At 44.5% G+C, this 21196-nt stretch overlaps 2 protein-coding genes across 2 annotated transcripts in view; both read right to left on the bottom strand.

The window, feature by feature from the left end:
- The window catches only part of LOC310869936 (testis-expressed protein 2-like), a 33268-nt gene extending 18300 nt beyond the window's left edge, over positions 1-14968 (bottom strand). Inside the window, exons 1-2 of the mRNA XM_083780925.1 lie at positions 14453-14968; positions 64-1179 (exon numbers count right to left, since the gene is read on the bottom strand). Of these exons, the coding sequence (XP_083637051.1) occupies positions 64-1041 (978 nt within the window). The 5' untranslated portion in view covers positions 1042-1179; positions 14453-14968. The remainder of the gene's footprint in view (positions 1-63; positions 1180-14452) is intronic.
- A 1056-nt stretch (positions 14969-16024) lies between these two features.
- LOC310869944 (uncharacterized protein) lies at positions 16025-20672 on the bottom strand. The gene is made up of 2 exons (XM_083780935.1): positions 20245-20672; positions 16025-19501 (listed from the first exon to the last, which is right to left on the bottom strand). The coding sequence occupies exons 1-2, from the start codon at positions 20402-20404 to the stop codon at positions 18468-18470; spliced, it is 1194 nt and encodes a 397-aa protein (XP_083637061.1). The 5' UTR covers positions 20405-20672; the 3' UTR covers positions 16025-18467.
- Positions 20673-21196: the final 524 nt, after the last annotated feature.

Here is a 21196-nt window from a genome sequence, read left to right on the forward strand (position 1 = left end):
ATTATCTCAAATAATTGCGATCAGACAATGGATGTGATAATCATGACGGGCCTATATACTAACAGGTGAGTGGAAAGAGGATTTTGAGGCACTCTTATGGGCTCTTCTGAGGGGCGTGTCGCACACGCCTTCGGTCTTCCTCCGGCACCGTAGCTGCTGCTGCTGCGCGTCGGGCTCGCCGGCGTCTTCGCTCCACGCCGCCATCCCGCCACCACCTTCCCCCCTCCCACAGCCCCCCCCCTGCAGGGGGGCGGCCTGCTGGGGGGCCTGGGGGGGGTCCCCCACTCCCGAGGAACGCCTGGCCTGCTTGGGGCTCTCGTCGCCCATCATCTTGCTCAGCATGCTCAGTCCCCGGTCCTGCATGGCCTCGGAGAACTTCCGCCGCGTGTCCTCCAGCTCGGCCATCAGCGAGCCGATCTCGGTGGGAGAGCGGGGGCTGCCCAGGGGGGGGGAGAAGGCGGCGGGGGGCGAGGAGGAGGAGGACCGGTAGTGGGCGTCGTTCTCATCCGTCACCGCTGCCAAGGCCTCGGGCCTCCTCCGGCCCTCCGGGAGCTTATTGGGCTGCTGGGTGAGCTGCATCCAGGGGGGCATGTGGTGGAGCCTGGAGTCCGACTTGGAGAGGTTGGCCTCGGGCTCGCCGCTGCTGCCGCGGCGACACATCTCGATGGACGGGGACTTGACGAGGCCGCCGAGGAGGGGCTTGGAGGCCCGCAGGAAGCCGCACGGATCCAGCTCTGTGGAGGAGGACTTGACCAGGCCGCCGGAGAGGAGCAGGCCCGCCACCAACGACAGGTCGGCCAGGGAGCCGGGGGAGGAGGGGGAGCGAGGCACGTGGAAGGCCTGGGAGGAGGAGGAGGAGGAGGAGGAGGAAGGCTGCCTCGGGCGCAGGTCCAAGCCCAGATCTCTCTGCTCCTCCAGGCTCACGTCTGGCCCGCTCCTCCCCCCTGCGGCTCTAGTGGCCGGGTCTTTGGAGAAGGCCACGGCGGGACCCTGGTCGTGGCGGCGCTCCAGGTTAAAGACGAGCTTGCTGTCGTCCTCCATGCTGTTGGGTCAGCCGGACACGGGGGCGGCGGGACGCGGCGCCGAGGCGCCCAGGCTGGGAGTCGAGCGCCGTTTGTGGGTTCCTGCAGGGAACATCCTCTTCCAAGTCTTTTCCATCCGGCTGGACACTGATGAAACCTTAGTGAGATGAACACAAAAATAAATAAAAATACATCATTATCACATGCCTGGCCTTCTATTGACATTAACCCAGGGGTTAAAGCCAAAAGAAATCCCAAGACTGAAAATTTTCAGACCAATTTTCAAACCAGGTGGCGAACCCCCCAAATTTGCACCGATCTACCCCTGTCCTAGACAGCGATAAAATAAATAAATAAATAAAAAATAATCATAAATTAATACCATGGTGCGTGCAGAGCACATCAAATTTTGGGGTTGTAAAATTATGTTTTCCCAAAGTTGCCTTTACCGAATGTGTGTCCATCCATGCTTCATTTTATAGAAGCAGCTTTTGAAGTTATGTTGTATTATATTGCTAGTCCGGCTAATCAATAAATACTCTGAAATGACTGTAGGGCTTGCCTTTACAGCCACATGGTGCATAGCAACAGTGTGTTAAAGTAAAAAAAAAACAGAGGAAGACACTTATAGGCATGTAGCCTTCAGTAGTCCATTATGCACCTGCATTATATGGTTGCAAGTGCACAAGGGCACACTATGGGTCCATGTGGTTAATAATTAACCACATGGACCCATAGTGTGCCCTTATTCTGGGCACCTGCTAGTAGGTGAGCGTTAAGGGTGTAGCTGATCTACAAGCTCACAATGTGTTGCATCTTGTTCAGTTGTGTTCTCGTACATTGGCTTTTTTTCAAGCACAGTATTTTTGGCTTAAGACAAGTGATGAATGGCGGTGTAATCCACAACACCGGCAGAAACATGTGATTATGTGGTCACTTCAGACTAGTATGAGGACCGACATTATATCTCTGCCTTTTACAGTTTGTTAAAGATGGAGTGCCGTGATTTCTTTCTACCCTAAAACATGATCATCAGGTCTTATTGTTATATAAGGAGGTATATATATTTTTTTTTTATGTGGACACACCCACCAGTTCATTAAGTATGCCTGGTTTGCCTGGTGGGTGGTGATGGGTGGTGATCCACCTGAACTGAAGCCGCACCCACAGCTGTAGTTGTATGATAAAGGGGAAGGGGTTAGGGGAGGGGCTGATAGTGTGATGTCACTATATTACTGTTTATTTCATTAGCCCGTTTGACTGTCAAGGGTTCAGCCTCCAGGAAGAAACCCTAAATACAAAGTTAATACACCATTGCACATAAGAAGGACCCCAGGGTGTCTAACGAAGTACGGTCACCTCATAGACACATGGAAAACTGGAAAAAATACAAACATTGTGGCAATCCATCTTTAAAAATAACCCTCATCTTACATAGTAGTCTGCACGGAACGGAACACTATACTTCACACACACCCCTCAACTGAGTCTGTGAGTATCACACTGCCATCTACTCAATGACTGCCAAGGACTTAGTTAACTTCTTTTTCATGATGTCCTGGACTGCCAAGGACGCCTTTTTCGTCTTTTTAACTAAAAAAATAATAATAATAAAAAAGAATATATATATATATATATATACAGTATATATATATATATAGATATGGTGGCGGTCTGGGACTTTTGGCGCCCCCCCCCCGGTGGCGGTGAATGGAGAACACACTCTGAACAGAGTATAGTACGAAGAAATATAGCAGCCTGGATTCTCCATGACCTACAGCACAGCCACAAGGTATCCGTGAGGCCGAGGAAACATGATACATAACACAGCACATCATTTACCTCCCCCCCTCATTCATTTGTCTTTGAAATGGAGGAACGGATGCCTTTTATTCCTCGCAGTCAACGCCACGGCGTCAACTCCGCGGGTGCGCAAGAGCCGAAGCACCCGCTGGCAAAATAATAAGCCAATAATAATAAGTTGCGGGGCGGGTGGGCACCTTAAAATATATAGGCTACTCTAAGGTGGGCACCCACTGTCGTTATAGGAACCTTCTGCCCTTGCTCGCAGTCCTCGCAAAGTTCACCTTGTTGTTGTTTGAACACTGCAATTGTTGTCAAAATGTCCCATGCACGTTCTTACCCCGCTTGGGTGGCATGGGGGTAACGTTTCTGTGCACCAACCTCAAAGACATGGCGGGGTTTGAATCCGCCATGGTGCCTCCCTCCGGCCTGGCTGGCTGAGCATCAACACGAGCACAATTTGGCTGTGTCCGTGGGAGGGATGCAAGGGTGGGGACTTTTGTTGTCAGCACCTCCTATGAGCTGGGACGGTGTCAGCAAGGGGTGGGGGGGTAGATGGGGGGTAGAGGAGTTCAACAAGTTGAACGAGAGGTGCTACCTGTGTACATCCTCCTGGTGGGGGCTCCTCACTGGCAGGTTAGCCAGCAGTGATAACACACAAGTGTATGGTGAATTTGGGAATTGGCAGCCGCATAACGACAACGAAATTGGGAGAAAAGGGGGTAATGCAATACAATGCAATGCAATACAATACAATACAATGCAATGCAATGCAATGCAATGCAATGCAATGCAATGCAATGCAATGCAATGCAATGCAATGCAATGCTCTGCAATGCAATGCAATGCATTTCAATGCAATGCAATCCTTAACAGAGGAAATATCTCAGGGCCAGTCCAGGCCACTAAACATTACCCTTCCGCCTCCTCATTTCCATGTAGTTAAATCAGTTACAAAGGGGAAAGGAAAAAACACTGGAGCAGCTTGCCGGGTTTCTGTCCACTGAGTGAAAGATGCAACCAGGTACGGTGCACCGTGTTATGCAACCACATAAGGGCTACCAACTAAACCCTATAGGAGAAGCTCTCGTCATCCTGCTAAATACCTAACCGACACTGACTTCACTGATTACATCGCACTTATGACTTATCAGTCAATCATTGGAATACGCTCAGGCTCTCCTTCAGTCTCTTGAGCAGGCCTCCAACTGTGTTGGTCTTTATCTCAACCAGACCAAAACTGAATACGTAAATACAGTATATGCAAATCCAACAATAACCACATTATAAAAACACTTAACACTCCTCTGAAACAGGTTGATGACTACAAGTATTTGGGTTCCTAAAATGACTTTCAAACTAGGAAGGGTATGGCCTGGTCAGCCTGCAATGACATGCATAAGATCTGGTCATCACAGCTTAGTAATATGTTAAAAAGTAAAGAATATTTAGGACGACTGGCTCAGAGACATGGACACTTTCAAAGAAAGAAACGGTTGGATGGCACTTGCACCCGCCTTCTAATGAGAGCACAAAATCTGTCTTGGAAGAGCCACCCATTGACTAATCTAATATACGGCAACCTTCCCCGTGTTTCTTCACTAGTCCAATCCAGAAGAACACAGTTTGCTGGCCACTGCTACAGAGCTGACAATGAGGTTATATCTTCCCTTCTTCTCTGGAGTCCTGCCTCAAAGCAGACCAGAGGTAGAAAACTGTCGTTCCCTGATGTCATCGCTAGGGACACAGGCATCAGTAAGCAGGAACTGGGGATGGCAATGAAGGACCGGGAAGTCTGTCTGTCGTGTTATTGTGAAATCCACGATCTCGACCGCGGTCGAAAAATTATGAAGATGCAACCACAACACAATGCATGGCATGTGTTCCACGCATACTTTCTGCCACAAATAGGAACTTAGACAGTCACAGGATCTAATAAAATACAGTATGCACACTGAATTTGGATCAAGTTTCTGCTGAATCAATACACTATCAAGTGTGCAGTATCCAATTGTCCATAACAATATATCTTATCTCTTATATCTGAATATCTTATGACACTTGTTGTAAAAATTGATTTCATCCACGTGGTTGCTGAATGCTGAACACATGCCGACTTGAACAACACTGTGATCGCAGGCACGTGACACCGACATAGAGATTCCTAAATATGCGCATAAATAAGCAAAACAAGATGTGACAAGATGTCAACGTGGACCAATGGCCTAGACTAGACAGGCGACTGTGAAACAAGAAATAATGTACTTGTGAAGTGTTCTTGTGTAGAACATTGTTACTGGATTGCGGGAAAATCCATGACCATTTTCTTTACTATGGTGTCTTTTTCTACTAATAGTTATTGGCCTTTATGAATCACCTAGCTCCGTTTGTAGCCTCGTATCTATGCTTTAGCTCCGAGAAGGGGTTACGAGGATATCCCTGCATCGGTAGAACGGGCGTTGAGCCGTCCAACAACAGTGGCGAAAAGGAACCGAGCTACAGATGATGAACTTATAGCTTATAGCGAAAGGCAAGTAAAACTTTATGTCAGGGGTGAAACAGCCGCTTACAAAGCGGTTGTTCGTCAGCCAGTGCCATGTTTTCCCAATGCAATCTCACGGAAGCAGTACTGTGCATGCATGTGGACGGGGGTTGACTGGACTACATTTTTATTTAAGCCTGATTTACGCAGTTATTTCACCCCTGATTTAACATTTTATGCGCCTATCCTAGGTTTATCATCTGTAGCTCGGCTCTGATGCCTTTACTTTTTGGAAACGATACTGCGAAAGGGGGTTTCGCCACTGTTGTTGGAAGGCTCAACCTCCCTGATTCAGGGATATCCTGATACGGAACCTAAAGGCCTGAGGGTGCAACACTGCAGGTTCGCAGTGGTGGAAAGCAACTAAGTGCATTTACTTAAGTACTGCACTTAAGTACAATTTTGAGGTATTTGTACTTTATTTGAGCATGTACAATTTGCAGTACTTTTACTTATATTCCAACAAATATTGTACTTTTACTCCTAGTTACTAGTTACTTTGTTGATTTTGATTATTATTACAAAACATATAACCACTTCAGCCCTATATACCGTACATTTCAGCCATTTGAAAATAGCTCACAATGTGTCGCGATCAAACATCGTCGCGACTACTTTATTTCCACCACTGTTGTTTGGCAGTGGTGTCCAGCTGGTCTGATTATTCACTTACGTAAGTCCAAATCTCTCAATACAGTGGTGACGGTTTTACCATTCAGTCAAGGCCAGGCAGTGATCAGTGTTGTTTCGTCGACTAAAACCAAGACGAAAAATGTTCGTCGACTACGTTTTTGGAAACTAAATAAAAACTAGGCTATGATGACTAAAACTAAGACTAAATATACTGACAATTTCGTCAACAAACTAGACTAAAATGTTAGGAAGGCCTGAAGGGACTAGTGGACAAGAGATCCACTAAAGTCATTTTACAATTAGTTGCATGCTGAAAATAGCCGATCTACAAGCCCACAACGCGCCGCGCTTCGACTAAATCATTTAGTCGACTAATATACTAATATAACATATTCCAGGTGAAAACTATTTAAGAGACTATGACTGAAACTAAAATCAAAATGTGCTGCCAAAAACAACACTGGCAGTGATGGCATGTCAGCATTCAGAAATCTGATCTCATGCAACCAGCAGTGATGATGGTAACAAGACAACTCACCCCGTTTCTCCCAGAATTTTCCCCAGTGAGGGGTGGGAGAGGCTGGACGGCTGGACTTTGAATTTCTCTAACTATAAACTTTCATGACAGCAGACAGCCTATTTAAGTACAAATATAATTTATGAAAAGCTACTACAGTGAAGTCTGTTCACAGAAGTTGTAGGATATGTGGGGATTATCTGACGGGGTACCATTTGAGTGGGCAAAACCTTACATATACTAAATAATACTAAATCGTTTATAGGGTCAATATAAGTAAAATAATATAGCCTTTCCACAGGAGTATCTTTTTATATTTTTCCAAAAAGAATACAAACAGCCAATAGCATATTAAAAAGTTATCCCCCTCACTGGGGAAAATTCCGGGAGGAAAAACGGGCAAGCACCGGGGTGAGTTGTCCAGTATTCGTGATGACTACGGGGGTGGCCTGGGAGCTGGAGCACCCCTGAGCAAAATAGGAACACATATTAGCACCCCTGAGCCTCGCTCCCCCATGATTGTGGTTTTGGCACGTAGTCACACCTTCACGGGCACAGGCATTCAAATGCTAATATGGTGGCTTTTGTTTTAACCTGCCAGGTTAGAGTATGAAAGTTGCAGTACTTTCTTTCTCACTTGTCTACAATGAAGTAGGCTACAGACGTTAAACTGCTCCGTTGTAACTACCATCGTCAATGTAGTGCATGGATGCATTTGCAATTTCTGTGGAACCCATGGGAGAGAGAGGGTTAGGGTCTACCTAACTCTCTAAAATTACAGGCTTGTGGCCCACAAGGTAAGACAGTACATCACTTATACAAGAATAAAAATAATACATAATGAAATACAGTACATTTACCCAGCCCCACAGGTTACAATACTCTAAGAGAGGCACTCATGCCAGTGTCCTCTGATGGTAGAAGTGTACCTGACAGAACTATACGGCCTGGGTCTGTCATCTGTCCAATGAGTCCATTCAGTGAGCGATCCAGCCTGCTCATGAATTTGAAAGTCAGGTTCCTCAACAGAGCCATGGAGCCTGTAGCACTATAGGCATGTATAATGCACAAACATGTAATTTTAGCTATTATTGCACTTTAAGACAGCAGAAAAACAAAACATGTGTCGCAGCAACTACCGCTGTGGGATACAAGCTGTTACTGAATCTGTTGGTCCCTGACTTGATCACTCTGTACCGTCTGCCTGATGGCAACAGTTCAAACAGTGAGTGACCGGGGTGGGAAGTGTCTTTCATAATGTTCTTATTTTTAAGTTTTTTTAAGACAGCGGTCTCTGTGTAGTTCTTCCAGTGTGGGGAGACATACCCATGGACTGGTTGTCGGAGGGTTTCCACAACTTGGGATGCCCGCCCAAAGACAAGGCAGAAAGGGCTGGCAAAGTGTGCCGAGATGGCACACTTTGCCAGCCCTTTCTGAGCCCTTTGTGGCGGAGCTGCCACTGCTTGTGACCACAGAGTGCTGAGGGACATGTGTGTTATATCATGTTTGTGAATGTAACCTTTACTGCACCTAACATATTTGTGGTCCTGTATACTTTCCCTGTGTGTGGACATAAATAAATTGTTAAATTGTTAAACTGTGCGTGCGTGCGTGCGTGCGTGCGTGCTCGTGCTCGTGCTCGCGCTCGCACTCACACTCACACTCACACGTGTGCTCTCGGGTCACATGTCAACCAGGACGTAAATATAACCAGGGTGTGTGGGTGCGTCTGAGAATTAGGACGGCACAGATCGCTTCACGGTGGGTTTAATCCCGCAGACAAGGCCAGTCAGACAGCAGCTATAATCCCAAGTTAGCTGCGCTCTGACATCCATGGCGAGATTACACAGCCGTGTATAGGAGCCTGTATATAAGCCAGTGGTTTGGTAGAATGCAGTGGTGGAATTAGTTCACTTTCCACCGTGGAAACTAAGGAACTAATTACATCTACTTAACCCATTTAGACCCGAGGCCGATTCAAGAAAGAAAAGAAGAAGAAAAACGATAAAAAAAATAATAGCAGATCTACAAGCTCGTAGCGCGGCACCGAGTGCCACGCTAACGAGCTTGTAGATCTGCTTTTTTTTTTCAAACAGCTAAAGTATAATAATGCTTAAAACACCAAAAGGGGTTCCCTTCCAGAATGGGTCACTGTACTTAAGTCAACAGGTACTCTGAGGGACAGCGGGCCTATCAGCCTGGTTTGATAGTTTGCTTGAAAAAACCACTGCCGAGCAGAACAGAACAGAACAGAACAGAACAGAACAGAACAGAACAGAACAGAACAGAACAGAACAGAACAGAACAGGGGCAATATAGATCAGTTCAGTTTGCAAAGAATGCACAGGGTTGAACACATGTGCACAGATGTAGCCTAAATATTGAAATTGCAAAACAAAATGCTATTAAACGGTATTAAAACCACAGGATAAGAAGAGGTGGAGACAACAATGAGATTAATAAAGCTAGGAGGGGGGGGGGGCAGTAATGCAAGGAAAAGGGGAAAAAGATAGGCTTGAAGAAGATTTAAGAGTGGGCTTCTCTATAACAACTGAAGGGAGAGCATTCCATACCAATAATACACACACACACACACACACACACACACACACACACACACACACACACACACACACACACACACACACACACACACACACACACACACACACACACACACACACACACACACACACACACACACACACACACACACACACACACACACACACACACACACAGGTCAAGCTAGCATGTGGAGCTACATCAGGCATAGAGGACTATAGTGTCAAATTCACTTTGTGATGTGCCGATCGAGGAGGAAAGAGAGAGTCAGTGGCTAAACGTGCTCCTTATCCTCACTAAACTTACTGTCATTTCATCCTCATGTGAATATGAAGGCAGGCCACTGGGGTAATATATGAAACAGTAAGCCTACTGTATTATTCACTTTAAACCACTCCTGGGATCATTTTCAGACACTTTCAGACACCTAAAATTCTTGATTCAATATTTAGATATTTGATTGATAGCCTATTCATTTTGATCATACACACCGCTCCAACATTTAATTTCAAAATCCATACCCAAACGCACCTTCGAAACCAAAACCACTTATCTGCCAAGTACAGTTCATTCATCATTTTATCATAATTGATCTCCTCTCGCCGTTTACTACAAGGAAGCGTTGCTGGCATAGCGCCAGCCTGCGTTCGCTGCCTGCTGCTGTCAGCCAAAAGGAATGCCCACTGTGCGCACTGTGGCAAAGATATCCACACACACACACACACACACACACACACACACACACACACACACACACACACACACACACACACACACACACACACACACACACACACACACACACACACACACACACACACACACACACACACACACCCCTCCCCCTACATTATCCCAATCAATTTGTACTTCAGACAGAGTCACTTTGGATCCATTCATGCTGACAGGGAGAGAAGGGCGAGAATCTCCCCTCCTCTCCTCACAGTGAAATTGAGTCAGCAGAGATTTGGCAGACGATCAGAGTGAGTGGTTTTCTGTAGCTGGAGGAACGTAAAGTGCAACCGTAAGGGAGTTGTTGATGATACCCACCAGAGTGCTTATATATATATATATATATATATATATATATATATACATATATATATAGAGAGAGAGAGAGAGAGAGATAGAGAGAGAGAGAGAGAGAGAGAGAGAAATATCCTGGTCTCTAAACTGCCTCCCCCTGGCCAGCCGGGGCGCCTGATGGAGGGGAAAGGAACTGGTTGGAATAACGTGTTCCTTCCACGCGTTACGTCCAACCAGGGAAACTCCCCCCTGACAGGTGTAAAGGAGCAACTTGGACACTCAGGCATGAAGGAAGCATGAGTTCAAGTCCGTCTCCCCATGTCCCCCATATATGGGGACTAGGTTGGCTGAGGGTGTGTAGAGCTACTTCTCCTAAGTGAGTGAGTGAAATTCTGGTACCATAATATAGGACAAACATGGGACAACGACCGGTACCTGGGATCTGGTACCATAATATAGGACAAACATGGGACAATGCTCAATCACCTTTGTGCATAGTGTTTTGCATTTGTTGATGACTATGACATGTACGGGGTGTATTTTGCGTGTCTTAAGTACCAGGTCTTATTCCCTAACTTGAGTAAACTAAAGACCTGGAGAGTGATCAATGCCATTTGGCTATTCTGAGTGTCCAAAGAGCATTGACCACGCCTCCAGGTCTTTAGTTTACTCAAGTTAGGGAATAAGACCTGGTACTTAAGACACGCAAAATACAGCCTGTAGTGTCATAGTCACGCCCCCCCCAGGATCTTTTTGTGAACTTATCCTGTTAGCCTTATAATGTTTGAGTCTGTATTTTAGAATAGTGTGTACAGCAGCACATGGTAGTAGTAACTACAAACGGTTATGTAAGAGAAGCCGGTCGACCTACCCACACAGTCCTTTGTGCCAGCTGTTGCAATCAGGCTGCATATATCCCAGCCCTGACTGACCCCCCCAGGCCCATATGTTCCGTTCTGTTCTGTGACCACCGACTCGTGCTTTTCTCTGGCAACCGTGGCACAGTTACACATTGAAGAGAGGAGAGTCCGCACACAGATTTGCTCCAAGGTGTTTGCTTTTTATTCAAAACACCATAATTAATACACAACGTTTCGGCCGTGAACGGCCTTCATCAGGTGATAATCGGCAGTATATGTGACAACTCCCTTTTAAACCCAGTCGTCACATCACGTGACTGATGACGACTGCATGGGCAGGTGATTCACTAACACCAATAAGTGACATGACAATTATAACAATATATGAATGACCACCACAGCAAGTAGGATTACAATAAGACAACAGTTTCAATAAAACTTGCTGGTATTTTTGCTTGTTACAGACTGTTTTAGTATTTTTTAAATACATTTTTTAAATATTTTATATATTTGAGATTTTACATTTTTTAGTTTGTTTTTAAGATTTAAGACGCTTTTGGTACCAAAAGTAGTTTACAGTTTGGGCAATCTGCTCCAAAATAGTATTAGTCAGTCTATCAAAAGGAACAGGTAAGAGACACATGAAGGCTAATATTCAAGATCAATGGTTCTCTGGACATAGGCCAGTAAAGCCATCAAGATTAATTTAATTTAATTTACTTTAAAGTGAACGAACCCAAATAAAAGACAAATATCGAGAAGTATACTTCACAAGACCAAAATAAATATAAATATCAAAAAGAATAATCATAAATATAAATATAAAAAATAATCAGCATGTAGTTCAGTTCACACAGGGGAATCTGATAGTTTAGTCCTTGCTCACTATTTACAGGAAAGCAGATAACTCATAGTCCTCATTTAGTCCATGGGGTTGTAGTGTGCGGAGGGTGTAGGTCCAATATGCCTCCCTTCTCAGGAGGAGGTTATGGATATCTCCACCTCTCCGGGGTAGCTGCACCCTCTCTATGCCGACATATCGGAGCGATGCCACGGCATGGCCCATTTTATTAAAGTGTTGGGCTACTGGGCTTTTGGGATTGGTGTTTCTGATGTTGGATCTATGTTCACTAATACGTGTTTTTAGGGCTCTACTGGTTTGTCCCACGTATGAGAGGCCACACGGGCACGTCAACATGTATATAACGTTTGTAGTTGAACATGTGATAGTTCCTCTGATTTTGATGGCCTTGCCTTTGTGTGGATGGTTGAACGTGTCACATCTGGTGGTGAAATTACACTGTGTACAGGATCCACATTTGAAGTTGCCTGTAGGGACATTTTTGTCCAGGAAAGTACGAGGGTGTTTGGGGATTATGATCAGATCTCACCAACATCGATCTGATGTTGGGTGCCCTTTTGTATACTATCTGTGGTGGTCCTTCGTACGCTGATTTAAAGGCGCTGTCGGATTGGATAATGTGCCAGTGTTTGTTTAGGAAGTTATCAATTTCTTTTCCCTGTGGTGAGTAAGTCAAGAAGCACATGGGTCTTTTCTTTTGTGATTTATTTTTGGTTTTTGTACTGAGACACTCTGTCTGAGAGATATGATTAACCTTGTCTTTAGCCTCCTGGGTCCATTGGTCTTAAATCTTAAAAACAAACTAAAAAATGTAAAATCTCAAATATATAAAATATTAAAAAAATGTATTTAAAAAATACTAAAACAGTCTGTAACAAGCAAAAATACCAGCAAGTTTTATTGAAACTGTTGTCTTATTGTAATCCTACTTGCTGTGGTGGTCATTCATATATTGTTATAATTTGTCATGTCACTTATTGGTGTTAGTGAATCACCTGCCCATGCAGTCGTCATCAGTCACGTGATGTGACGACTGGGTTTAAAAGGGAGTTGTCACATATACTGCCGATTATCACCTGATGAAGGCCGTTCACGGCCGAAACGTTGTGTATTAATTATGGTGTTTTGAATAAAAAGCAAACACCTTGGAGCAAATCTGTGTGCGGACTCTCCTCTCTTCATTGTACTTACCTTGGTCCAGCACCAGACAAGAACTGGATGTGCGCTAGCCACCTACCTTTTATAACAGTTACACATTGACTCTACCAGGCAGTGGGCATATAGTACATTACAAAACCATGACAGATGCCTGAAGGATAACTGCTGTATATGTTTCATTGCAGGATTCCGCGCACGCACACATGCACAAGGCTGCGCACGCACGCAGGCAGGCAGACACACAGACAGGCACGCACGCACGCACACACAAAGAGGGAAGTCTATCTAGGATTCTCTGCTGGAAGTGGTACCTCTGCAACCCGACTCTGGTTAAGCGATATGAGATGGGTGGATCTTCTCATATATTTAGCTCTATAAGAATCAGTCAATCACACATATTTTTGTCATTTATATAAGGAATTCTGAGAGAGGATTGCCATTGTGTGGATATTATCTATCTATCTATCTATCTATCTATATATCTATCTATCTATCTATCTATCTATCTATCTATCTATCTCACAGAGGTCTAATCTATTTTTTTTCTTTACACAATGCCATTCAAACAAGGTGCAACTTTTCTTTTTGGGTTTAGTTGTGTTCATTTAAAATACACCTCCTCTCACCTGACCAAAACCAGTGAATGATAGGAGCAAAAACGCCCTTCAAAGCTGTGCAGACCATAATAATGTGTCCCTGCAGGTCATCCACAGAACACTGTAGATTCAACAATGTGGGGGCTGGGGACCCCCAGGGGTCCTTGAGAGGTGCCGTAGAATAGATGTTGCCTGGCATGGCCAGACTAAATATCACTGTCAAGGGCCTCCCCCCCTCCTCTCACTGGCAGATTGGTCTAGTTTTCCAGACTATCTCAGATGGTCAGGGCATGCAAGGGGGGGGGGGGGGGGGGGGGGGGGGGACTGTGTGCTCTGGGACACTTAAACAGACTGATCTGCTCATTCGATGCCGGTACGATTTGGTTATTCCATAAACTGTCTGTAGCTCGACATATCAACCATGAAGAGAGTGGAACCTGTATGAGCATAATAGTCCTTCCTCAATTAAACATAGTGACATTTTTAATAGCCTATGAGAGACATTTTATAATCTGGACCTGAACCCCCTTGGTATTACAGTATGTTCCAGAGAGCCAGACACTGTCTAAATGTAATCCTCCCCTCAAACTAGGACACTATAACCCCAAATGACCCCAGAGGATGGTGTTTTATTGTAATTTAGTTTTTATTTTTATGAAATGTTTTGTGAAGTACAAACCATGCTGTGGTCGGTGTCTGTACTGTAGGCTATACTGTCTGATGTAAATGCATGTAATCAACATACTATTATGAAAAGCAGTTTTAGTCTATAAGACATCGCTGTAAGCACTGGACCAGGGCTATTTTATAGGCTGTATTGTCTGATTATGCTCTTGACAACAATACATTAAATTAAATATGAACTCACCTGCACGTTTATTCCATGTATGATCCGACAGGTTTGTGCACTCACTGCACTGCTCGTGGACTACTACAGTGATAGAAGTTGCTCAGATTCAGATGAGGTCTAGATAGAAAGGCGTTCACTTCACTAGTAGTAGTCTGTTTTGGAAGTTAATCTGCAGCAGTAACAGTCCAACAGCACTGCAGGGGAGACGGCGATGATGCCGGGCTGCTGCATGCTTTCATTCTGCACCGCGCGGACTGGAGGCTGGAGCGACTGTCTGTTTGTCTGCACCAGGTCTGCACACGTACGACACAACAACGCAGCTCTCTAGTCACATATTCTAGCTTCACCGCAGTTCAGCATTCTGAATACATATGTTCTAAGTAGTATATCTCTGTCTGACTCGGCATTCATTAAAGAACCGCGGGGACGTGGTGGTGGTCATGCCGCCCGTCGCATATATGTCTCTCTAGCCGTCAGTAGAGAGACCCGGAGAGAACGTTAACCCAACACGTAGAATAATCTGATTATTGGGATCCCGCGGCGCGCTGCAGGCTGCCTGCACTAGTCTGTGCACACACAGACAGACACAACGAAACTAAACCAGATTAGAGAGAGAGAGAGAGAGAGAGAGAGAGAGAGACGTCAGTATTCAAGTGTCTACAGTGACAGTAGACCTACACTACACTACATGTTCTCTCACTCACTATATGTTGCGTCAAAACACAGAGAATCGTGAGTTTCGACTCTCTCTCTCTCCACCCCTCTCTCCACCACTCTTTACTGCAGTCCTAAAAGCATACGCAATTTTCTGTTGGATCTTGGAACACTCGATCACGCACAGGACTTTGTTTAAGGGGCAAAATCACTGTCACAGCTATAGAATAAATTAGGCCAATAGGCCTACTTTATCAACACAAGTAGCCTACAGCTGAGAATGTTTTTAAAACAAAGCCTTATTGGCCAGACGTGGGTTTTTTTTTTTTAATAAATAATGGATTACACAATTTTGTGTTAAAATGTATGGTTCAAATCCACAGCATGACTTCAGCTATGGGCACAATAGTTAGCTGACCTCCACCCTGCCCTCAGGTTCACTCTCTCACCCACATCAGGCTCAAGTCATTAAAGTCAACCCCATTTCTTATCATCACCAGAGTATGCTAGTCTAATAATGATCGAAGGCTAATCAGAAATCTAAAAAAGAAAAGGCAACCACAAGCATAAACGTCTTCAGCTGTGCCTTGATTTAAAATAAAACTGAATGTTGCTTCTCCACAAATCTTTTTTTTATTGTCTTTTGGCTATGATGATCTGGGCTTGAGAAATGTAAAAAACATACTCACCACTGCATTGTATGAGACTCATAGTCACATAGACACATAGTCGAGCAGTACCACCTAGTGTTCATTTGATGAACACAGGCCACTGCAGAATCACCAGATATCAAAGCATGAAACATACTTGAATGAATAGTTTATTTCGGTGCTCTACACTTACATGTTAAGTTTCATCATTTGCATTAAAGTTTTTACACCGAAAAGGTCTAGGCTGAAGTCGAAGCTTATTTTGCCTAGCCTTTAAGTTAATACAAAGAAAATAAACAAAATACAAAGGAAACAGAAAAAAATTAAGCATTTTTTAGAACTTATGATAATCTTATGGTAATGTTTAATAATGATAATAATAATGATCTTATACTAATAATCAGTACAGGTGTGCTGGCCTGGCTAATAAGCCAGACCGAATCAGCCGTTGGCAAAAATAAGTGTGATTTGAGTCTGGCTTTAGCCAGGCTACAGGTGTGCAGCAGTCTAGCCCTGTGGAAATGTATGTTTTTAACCTGACTTTGTGAAAATTCATGAAATAAAACACAAAATCAATCTCATCATGATTTATTATAATTCAAACTTAAATTGAAAAAACGTAGACAACATTATCAAACATTCAAACTTAAATCGAAAAAGATAAGACTTTTACAAGTCTTAAGAGTTGATGTGACACTTTTACACCAACTCACCTCTGAGATATCAGGCCACCAATTATGTACATACAGACTTTTTATGAAACATTTTCTCAGCCCGGCATGGCATCCCATTCTGGGCACGTTGGGAATTTTCAAAAGATTTCACCAAATGATCGCCTATCTTGGCTATCTTTTACCCAAAGATAAGAGAAGGTTGGGATCTGGGACTGGACTCCAACATTGAGGAACGGGAATCTGTTCCTTCACATTTGGAACCGTTCCCGGAACTGGTTTTATTAGTCACAGCTGGTATGTGGACTTCTCGTCTGCTATACAATTACAATACCGATGGACCCATTCTTGATTTCGTCGACAAATACTATGATAAAAAATGTTTGTCGACTACCTTTTTTCACTGATGAAAACTAAATGAAAACTAAGCCATGATGATTAAAACTGACAAAATATGACAATTGTCAGCAAATAAAAACTAGACGTAAATATTACGAAGGGACTAGTAGAGTAGAGATCCAGTATAAGACACAAGTCATTTTACACTTAGTTGGTTGCATGCTGAAAACAACAGATCTACAAGCTCACATGTCACAGTGAGCTTGCTATTTTCAGCAAGTGTCAATCCTGATGAAGTGAAAATGGAAGACCCTGATGTAAACAAGATTTCAATCAATCACTCGTTAAAGGACCACTTCACCACTTTTCAACCTATTTTCATATAATATGTCCTCACTAATAATCATGAAAAAAATGGCACGATTTTTTTCTACTCAGTCTGTGTCTCATAGGAGGGCTGTGGGCAGTTTAGAAACCGTCTTCCAGTGACATCATCATTAGGCAGATTTTTTTTTAAACAAGATTTTTTTTTACAAAAATGTTTAGATTTTCATTATCGTGAGAACGATGTCTTCCATTTTCTCATTGCAACTTTTCAGGACTAGAAAGCCTGCAGTTTCTATTAGCTTGTATTCCCCATCGATGATGTCACTGGAAGACGGTTTCTGAACTGCCCACAGCCGTCCTATGAGACACAGACCGAGTAGAAAGAAATGTCTTCATGATTATTAGTGAAGATAGGTTGAAAAGTGGTGAAGTGGTCCTTTAAGGGTTAGGCTTCATGTGTAATAACTGTACACCGTTCTTTGGGGATGATGGATCATGTAACTATTAGTCATTGCAATGTCCACAAAGTATCCTTAACCCATTTTGGGCAGGAACCCCTTTTGGTGTTTTAAACACGTTATAATTTAGCTATTGAAAAATAGAAGATCTACAAGCTCATAGCGCGCTACGAGTTTGTAGGTCTGCTATTTTTTAGAAAATTAATATTTATTTTAATTTTTTTTTATTTTGAGGTCAGGCCTAAAAGGGTTAAACAATAAGTAAACAAAATGTCTTTTAGACATTGCCCATGGGCATAACCCAACCCACTCTGAACAAACAAAGAAACAGCTGTGAGCCTTGGCCTGGATTACATTGCAAGTGTCATTGCAATGTCCACAGAGTATAGTATAGAATAGATATTGTAGTAGAATACAGTAAAACGTTTGTGTATTCTAAATCGGAATCATTGCCACAGTGTGTGTTCAGTAACAGCCGCATCGCTGCCTCTACAGCTCTTTGGTAAGCAGAACATATATTTTCAGGCGGGTTGCCAATTTCAGCCAAACCCATGTCTCAACTTTACCCATTTAACTAGTTTTCCAGGTCCAATGTTTGTCTGCTCACTTCTGTGTCATCACTCACACATCACATCACGTCACAGCCTGAAAATGCATTTTCTGTAAAGAACTAGAGACAAGGAGACTCCTGTAGCTGAACAAACACTCCAATTCTAAAGCAATCAGTAAAACACACACACACTTTAATAATAGTTACACCAATAGAGCGTCGCAGTCCCGTCGCCTTTCAGAACGATGAGTGGCCAAGGAAATAATTCCCTGTTCATTTTCCCCATAGGCTTTTCAAAAAGTATTTATACCGCAGGCCACAAACGGTCACAAGCATACGGTCCCTCTCCTTCGTGGTGTGCGTCCGTCGTCCTCTCGTGTCTCGTCAGCTGTCCGCTTTGCCTAAACCGTTTAAGGCGTACGGTCTCTCGTCCGAATGCTGGTTGCGCATGTGACTGTTGCGCTGACTGCTGGTGATGAAGAATTTGCCGCATGCGGAACACTGGTACGGTTTCTCTCCCGTGTGACACCTCCTGTGGATGGTCAGATTCTGGCTCTGGGCGAACGCCTTGCCGCAGATGTCACACGTGTACGGCTTCACCCCGGAATGAGTCCTCACGTGCACCACCAGGTGCTCCTTCCTGAAAAACGCCTTTCCACAGACGTCGCATGCGTGCTCCCGCACGTCCGTGTGCGCTCTGGCGTGCGCGATCATCACGCATTGCTTTGAGAACGTTTTTCCACAAATGTGGCAAAAATGACAATTGCTGTGGGCGTCTTTTAAATGACTTAACAACTCGTCCGTGGACGTGCAGGCTTTCCCACAAACGCCGCATTTGTTGTTGTGCGTTTTTATGTGCTTCATTAAAGTGCGTGTGTATTCAAACTCCTTGCCGCACACAGGACAAACGTTTCTCGAATTACCACAAAGCAATGTTGCTTTTGGGGCTAGGTCCTCATGAGCATAACTGAGAACTGTTGCCATATTTACTGTCTGATTCTCATCACAAGAGCGCCGTCTTTCATAATCATCGTCCATCACCCACTCCTCATCGCTGCCGGCTTCATCGGGGGACCGTGATTGGTACGTAGACTCCATCTCCGCTCCATCTCGGTCGCACGGCTCGCTCTTCACGCCATCAGGAGAGGAGCCGACCTCCGTCGTGATGATGAACTCGTCCTGCTCTTCTTTTAGTTGCGGCGTCTCGACGTTTGGCTGAGTCATGCAGCTGTTCCACACGTCGTGTTCCGTCTTTTCTGAAGGCCCTGGAAGGAACTCACGCCCCACACTGTGATCCTCTGACTCCTCAAGTGGTTCCTCCAGGGAGCCCGGGGGGAACGCCGGGGGTCCTCGGAGCTTCTCCTGCAGGATGGGCATGTACGCGTGGTCGGGTATGGTGCTTGTGCCCTCCAGAGGATCTACAGTTACAGCCAGGGGAAGACAGTGGGGGTAGTTACTAGTTAGCTATCAAAGCAGAGACAAACTGCAAAGAAATGGCACACTCGGTCCGTTTAAACACAACTTGCTGGGTGAATGGCTCAAGAAAGCTCATACAATAGAAAGAATCGCCATAACGGCAGGCCTTCTCCACTACGATTTCATGGACACTCATTTGCTTGAAAAACAACACTTCCCATGCCGTATCATGATATAAATGTATTGAAAATCAAACAATATCACATATGTCTGTACCCTTAATAGTAGTGTTAATGGTGTCTTTTGTGTTTGCCTGTTTGGTTTTTACCCGTAGCCTAGTAGTGTATTTTGTGTTTGCCTGTTTTTTTCTTTTGAATGTATGCTGCAATTTCTGAAGAAGCCGACAAACATATGTTGTACTCTTGCTCCGGCACACAAGATGCAACAATAAAGAACTCTTGTTGCACCACTAAGTTCACACGGGCGTGATTTTTTTAACCAAACACTCCCGCTCCTTCTATGGACCAGAGCTAGTAGTACTGTTACTGTACCAGCCATTGTTTACATTACAAGCTTTAGCATGTTAGCACCGTGCTAGCGACGAGGTAGTCTGTCTTTTTTCAGAACCCTTAAAGTTGTTTCGGATGAACTGGAACCTAAACAATGGCCGCCGGTTCCGTGAAAAGCACGGAACCAGTTCTAGAAGTTGTTCTCGTGGGAAAAGTGGTCATTCGCTCACACATACCTGTGGTGTTGTCTCTGAGAAGGGCCCGCAGGAGACCGATCTCCTCTCTGGACCTGGACACTTCCACCCGGTACAAGGACAGGGTCTTCTCCACCTCTCCACAGATGTCCACAACCGCGGCGGACAGCCGCTCCGACACGAAGGCGCTGAGGTGTAACATGTCGTCTGATCTGATCTCCAGAGATCAGTGGATGTCTGTACAGAGAAGTGTGTGATGTTGTTGTTTCCAGGCTTCCAGCACACAACACAAATAGTCTCTGAATGAACCGTGTAGAAATTACAAATGTGCAGAGTATACACTCTTTACACAGAATGTCGCTAAAACAACCTTAAGACACAAGTACACACAGCAGGGCTGTGCACTGCAGAGCAAACTTATAATATAATAGTTTGATTGTAACAAAGAACCCACACCGGCGTAAGCAGCTGTCTGTAGTGGGCCGCCGCCGTTGTGTCAGTTGTGTGCCAGAGCCCAAGTAGTCTTTACTTTAGCCAGCGCTTCTTCCGGTGGACCAGAGTAATCTAGTAAGAGAGTGGCGACACTAGCGTTGACTCCCATTGTAACAATAATGGAATGCGGAAGTGCTCATTCTATCTCAATGGGATAGTTCCAGTCATAGGAGCAATGTTTGGAACTATAGCCCATATGCCCGTCGCTACTCTCCTACTCTACGGTGGACGATCTCTTCTTCTTCTGGTTTCCGGCAGGCTGTGCAATCTAGTGCAATGCAATGCTGCCCTCTACAGTTTGGAGTATACTCGTTTATCGTAAAGTAAATTAAAACCGGGTCCACCCAGTGATTCCATTCCCTTATCCCCAATAGACTAGTCCATTCAGTCACTCAGAAATTGAGTCTGAGACTGTGAATTCCTCCCTCAGCACACTATCCAAATATTCTCCACTGACGTCCTCAGCATTTAAAAATATTTTTGCTGCTTCCAGCACCCCCTC

Source organism: Protomyctophum parallelum (assembly GCF_964188405.1).
Source record: "Protomyctophum parallelum genome assembly, chromosome: 13".
NCBI classification, from domain to species: Eukaryota; Metazoa; Chordata; class Actinopteri; order Myctophiformes; family Myctophidae; genus Protomyctophum; species Protomyctophum parallelum.

What these genes read in the sequence shown, in the direction of transcription:
- LOC310869944 (XM_083780935.1), bottom strand. Translation starts at nt 20,404, where the DNA reads ATGTTACACCTCAGCGCCTTCGTGTCGGAGCGGCTGTCCGCCGCGGTT. An exon ending in TCTCAGAGACAACACCACAG is followed by an intron (nt 19,502 to 20,244) that starts GTATGTGTGAGC and finishes CTGTAACTGTAG; the next exon opens with ATCCTCTGGAGGGCACAAGC.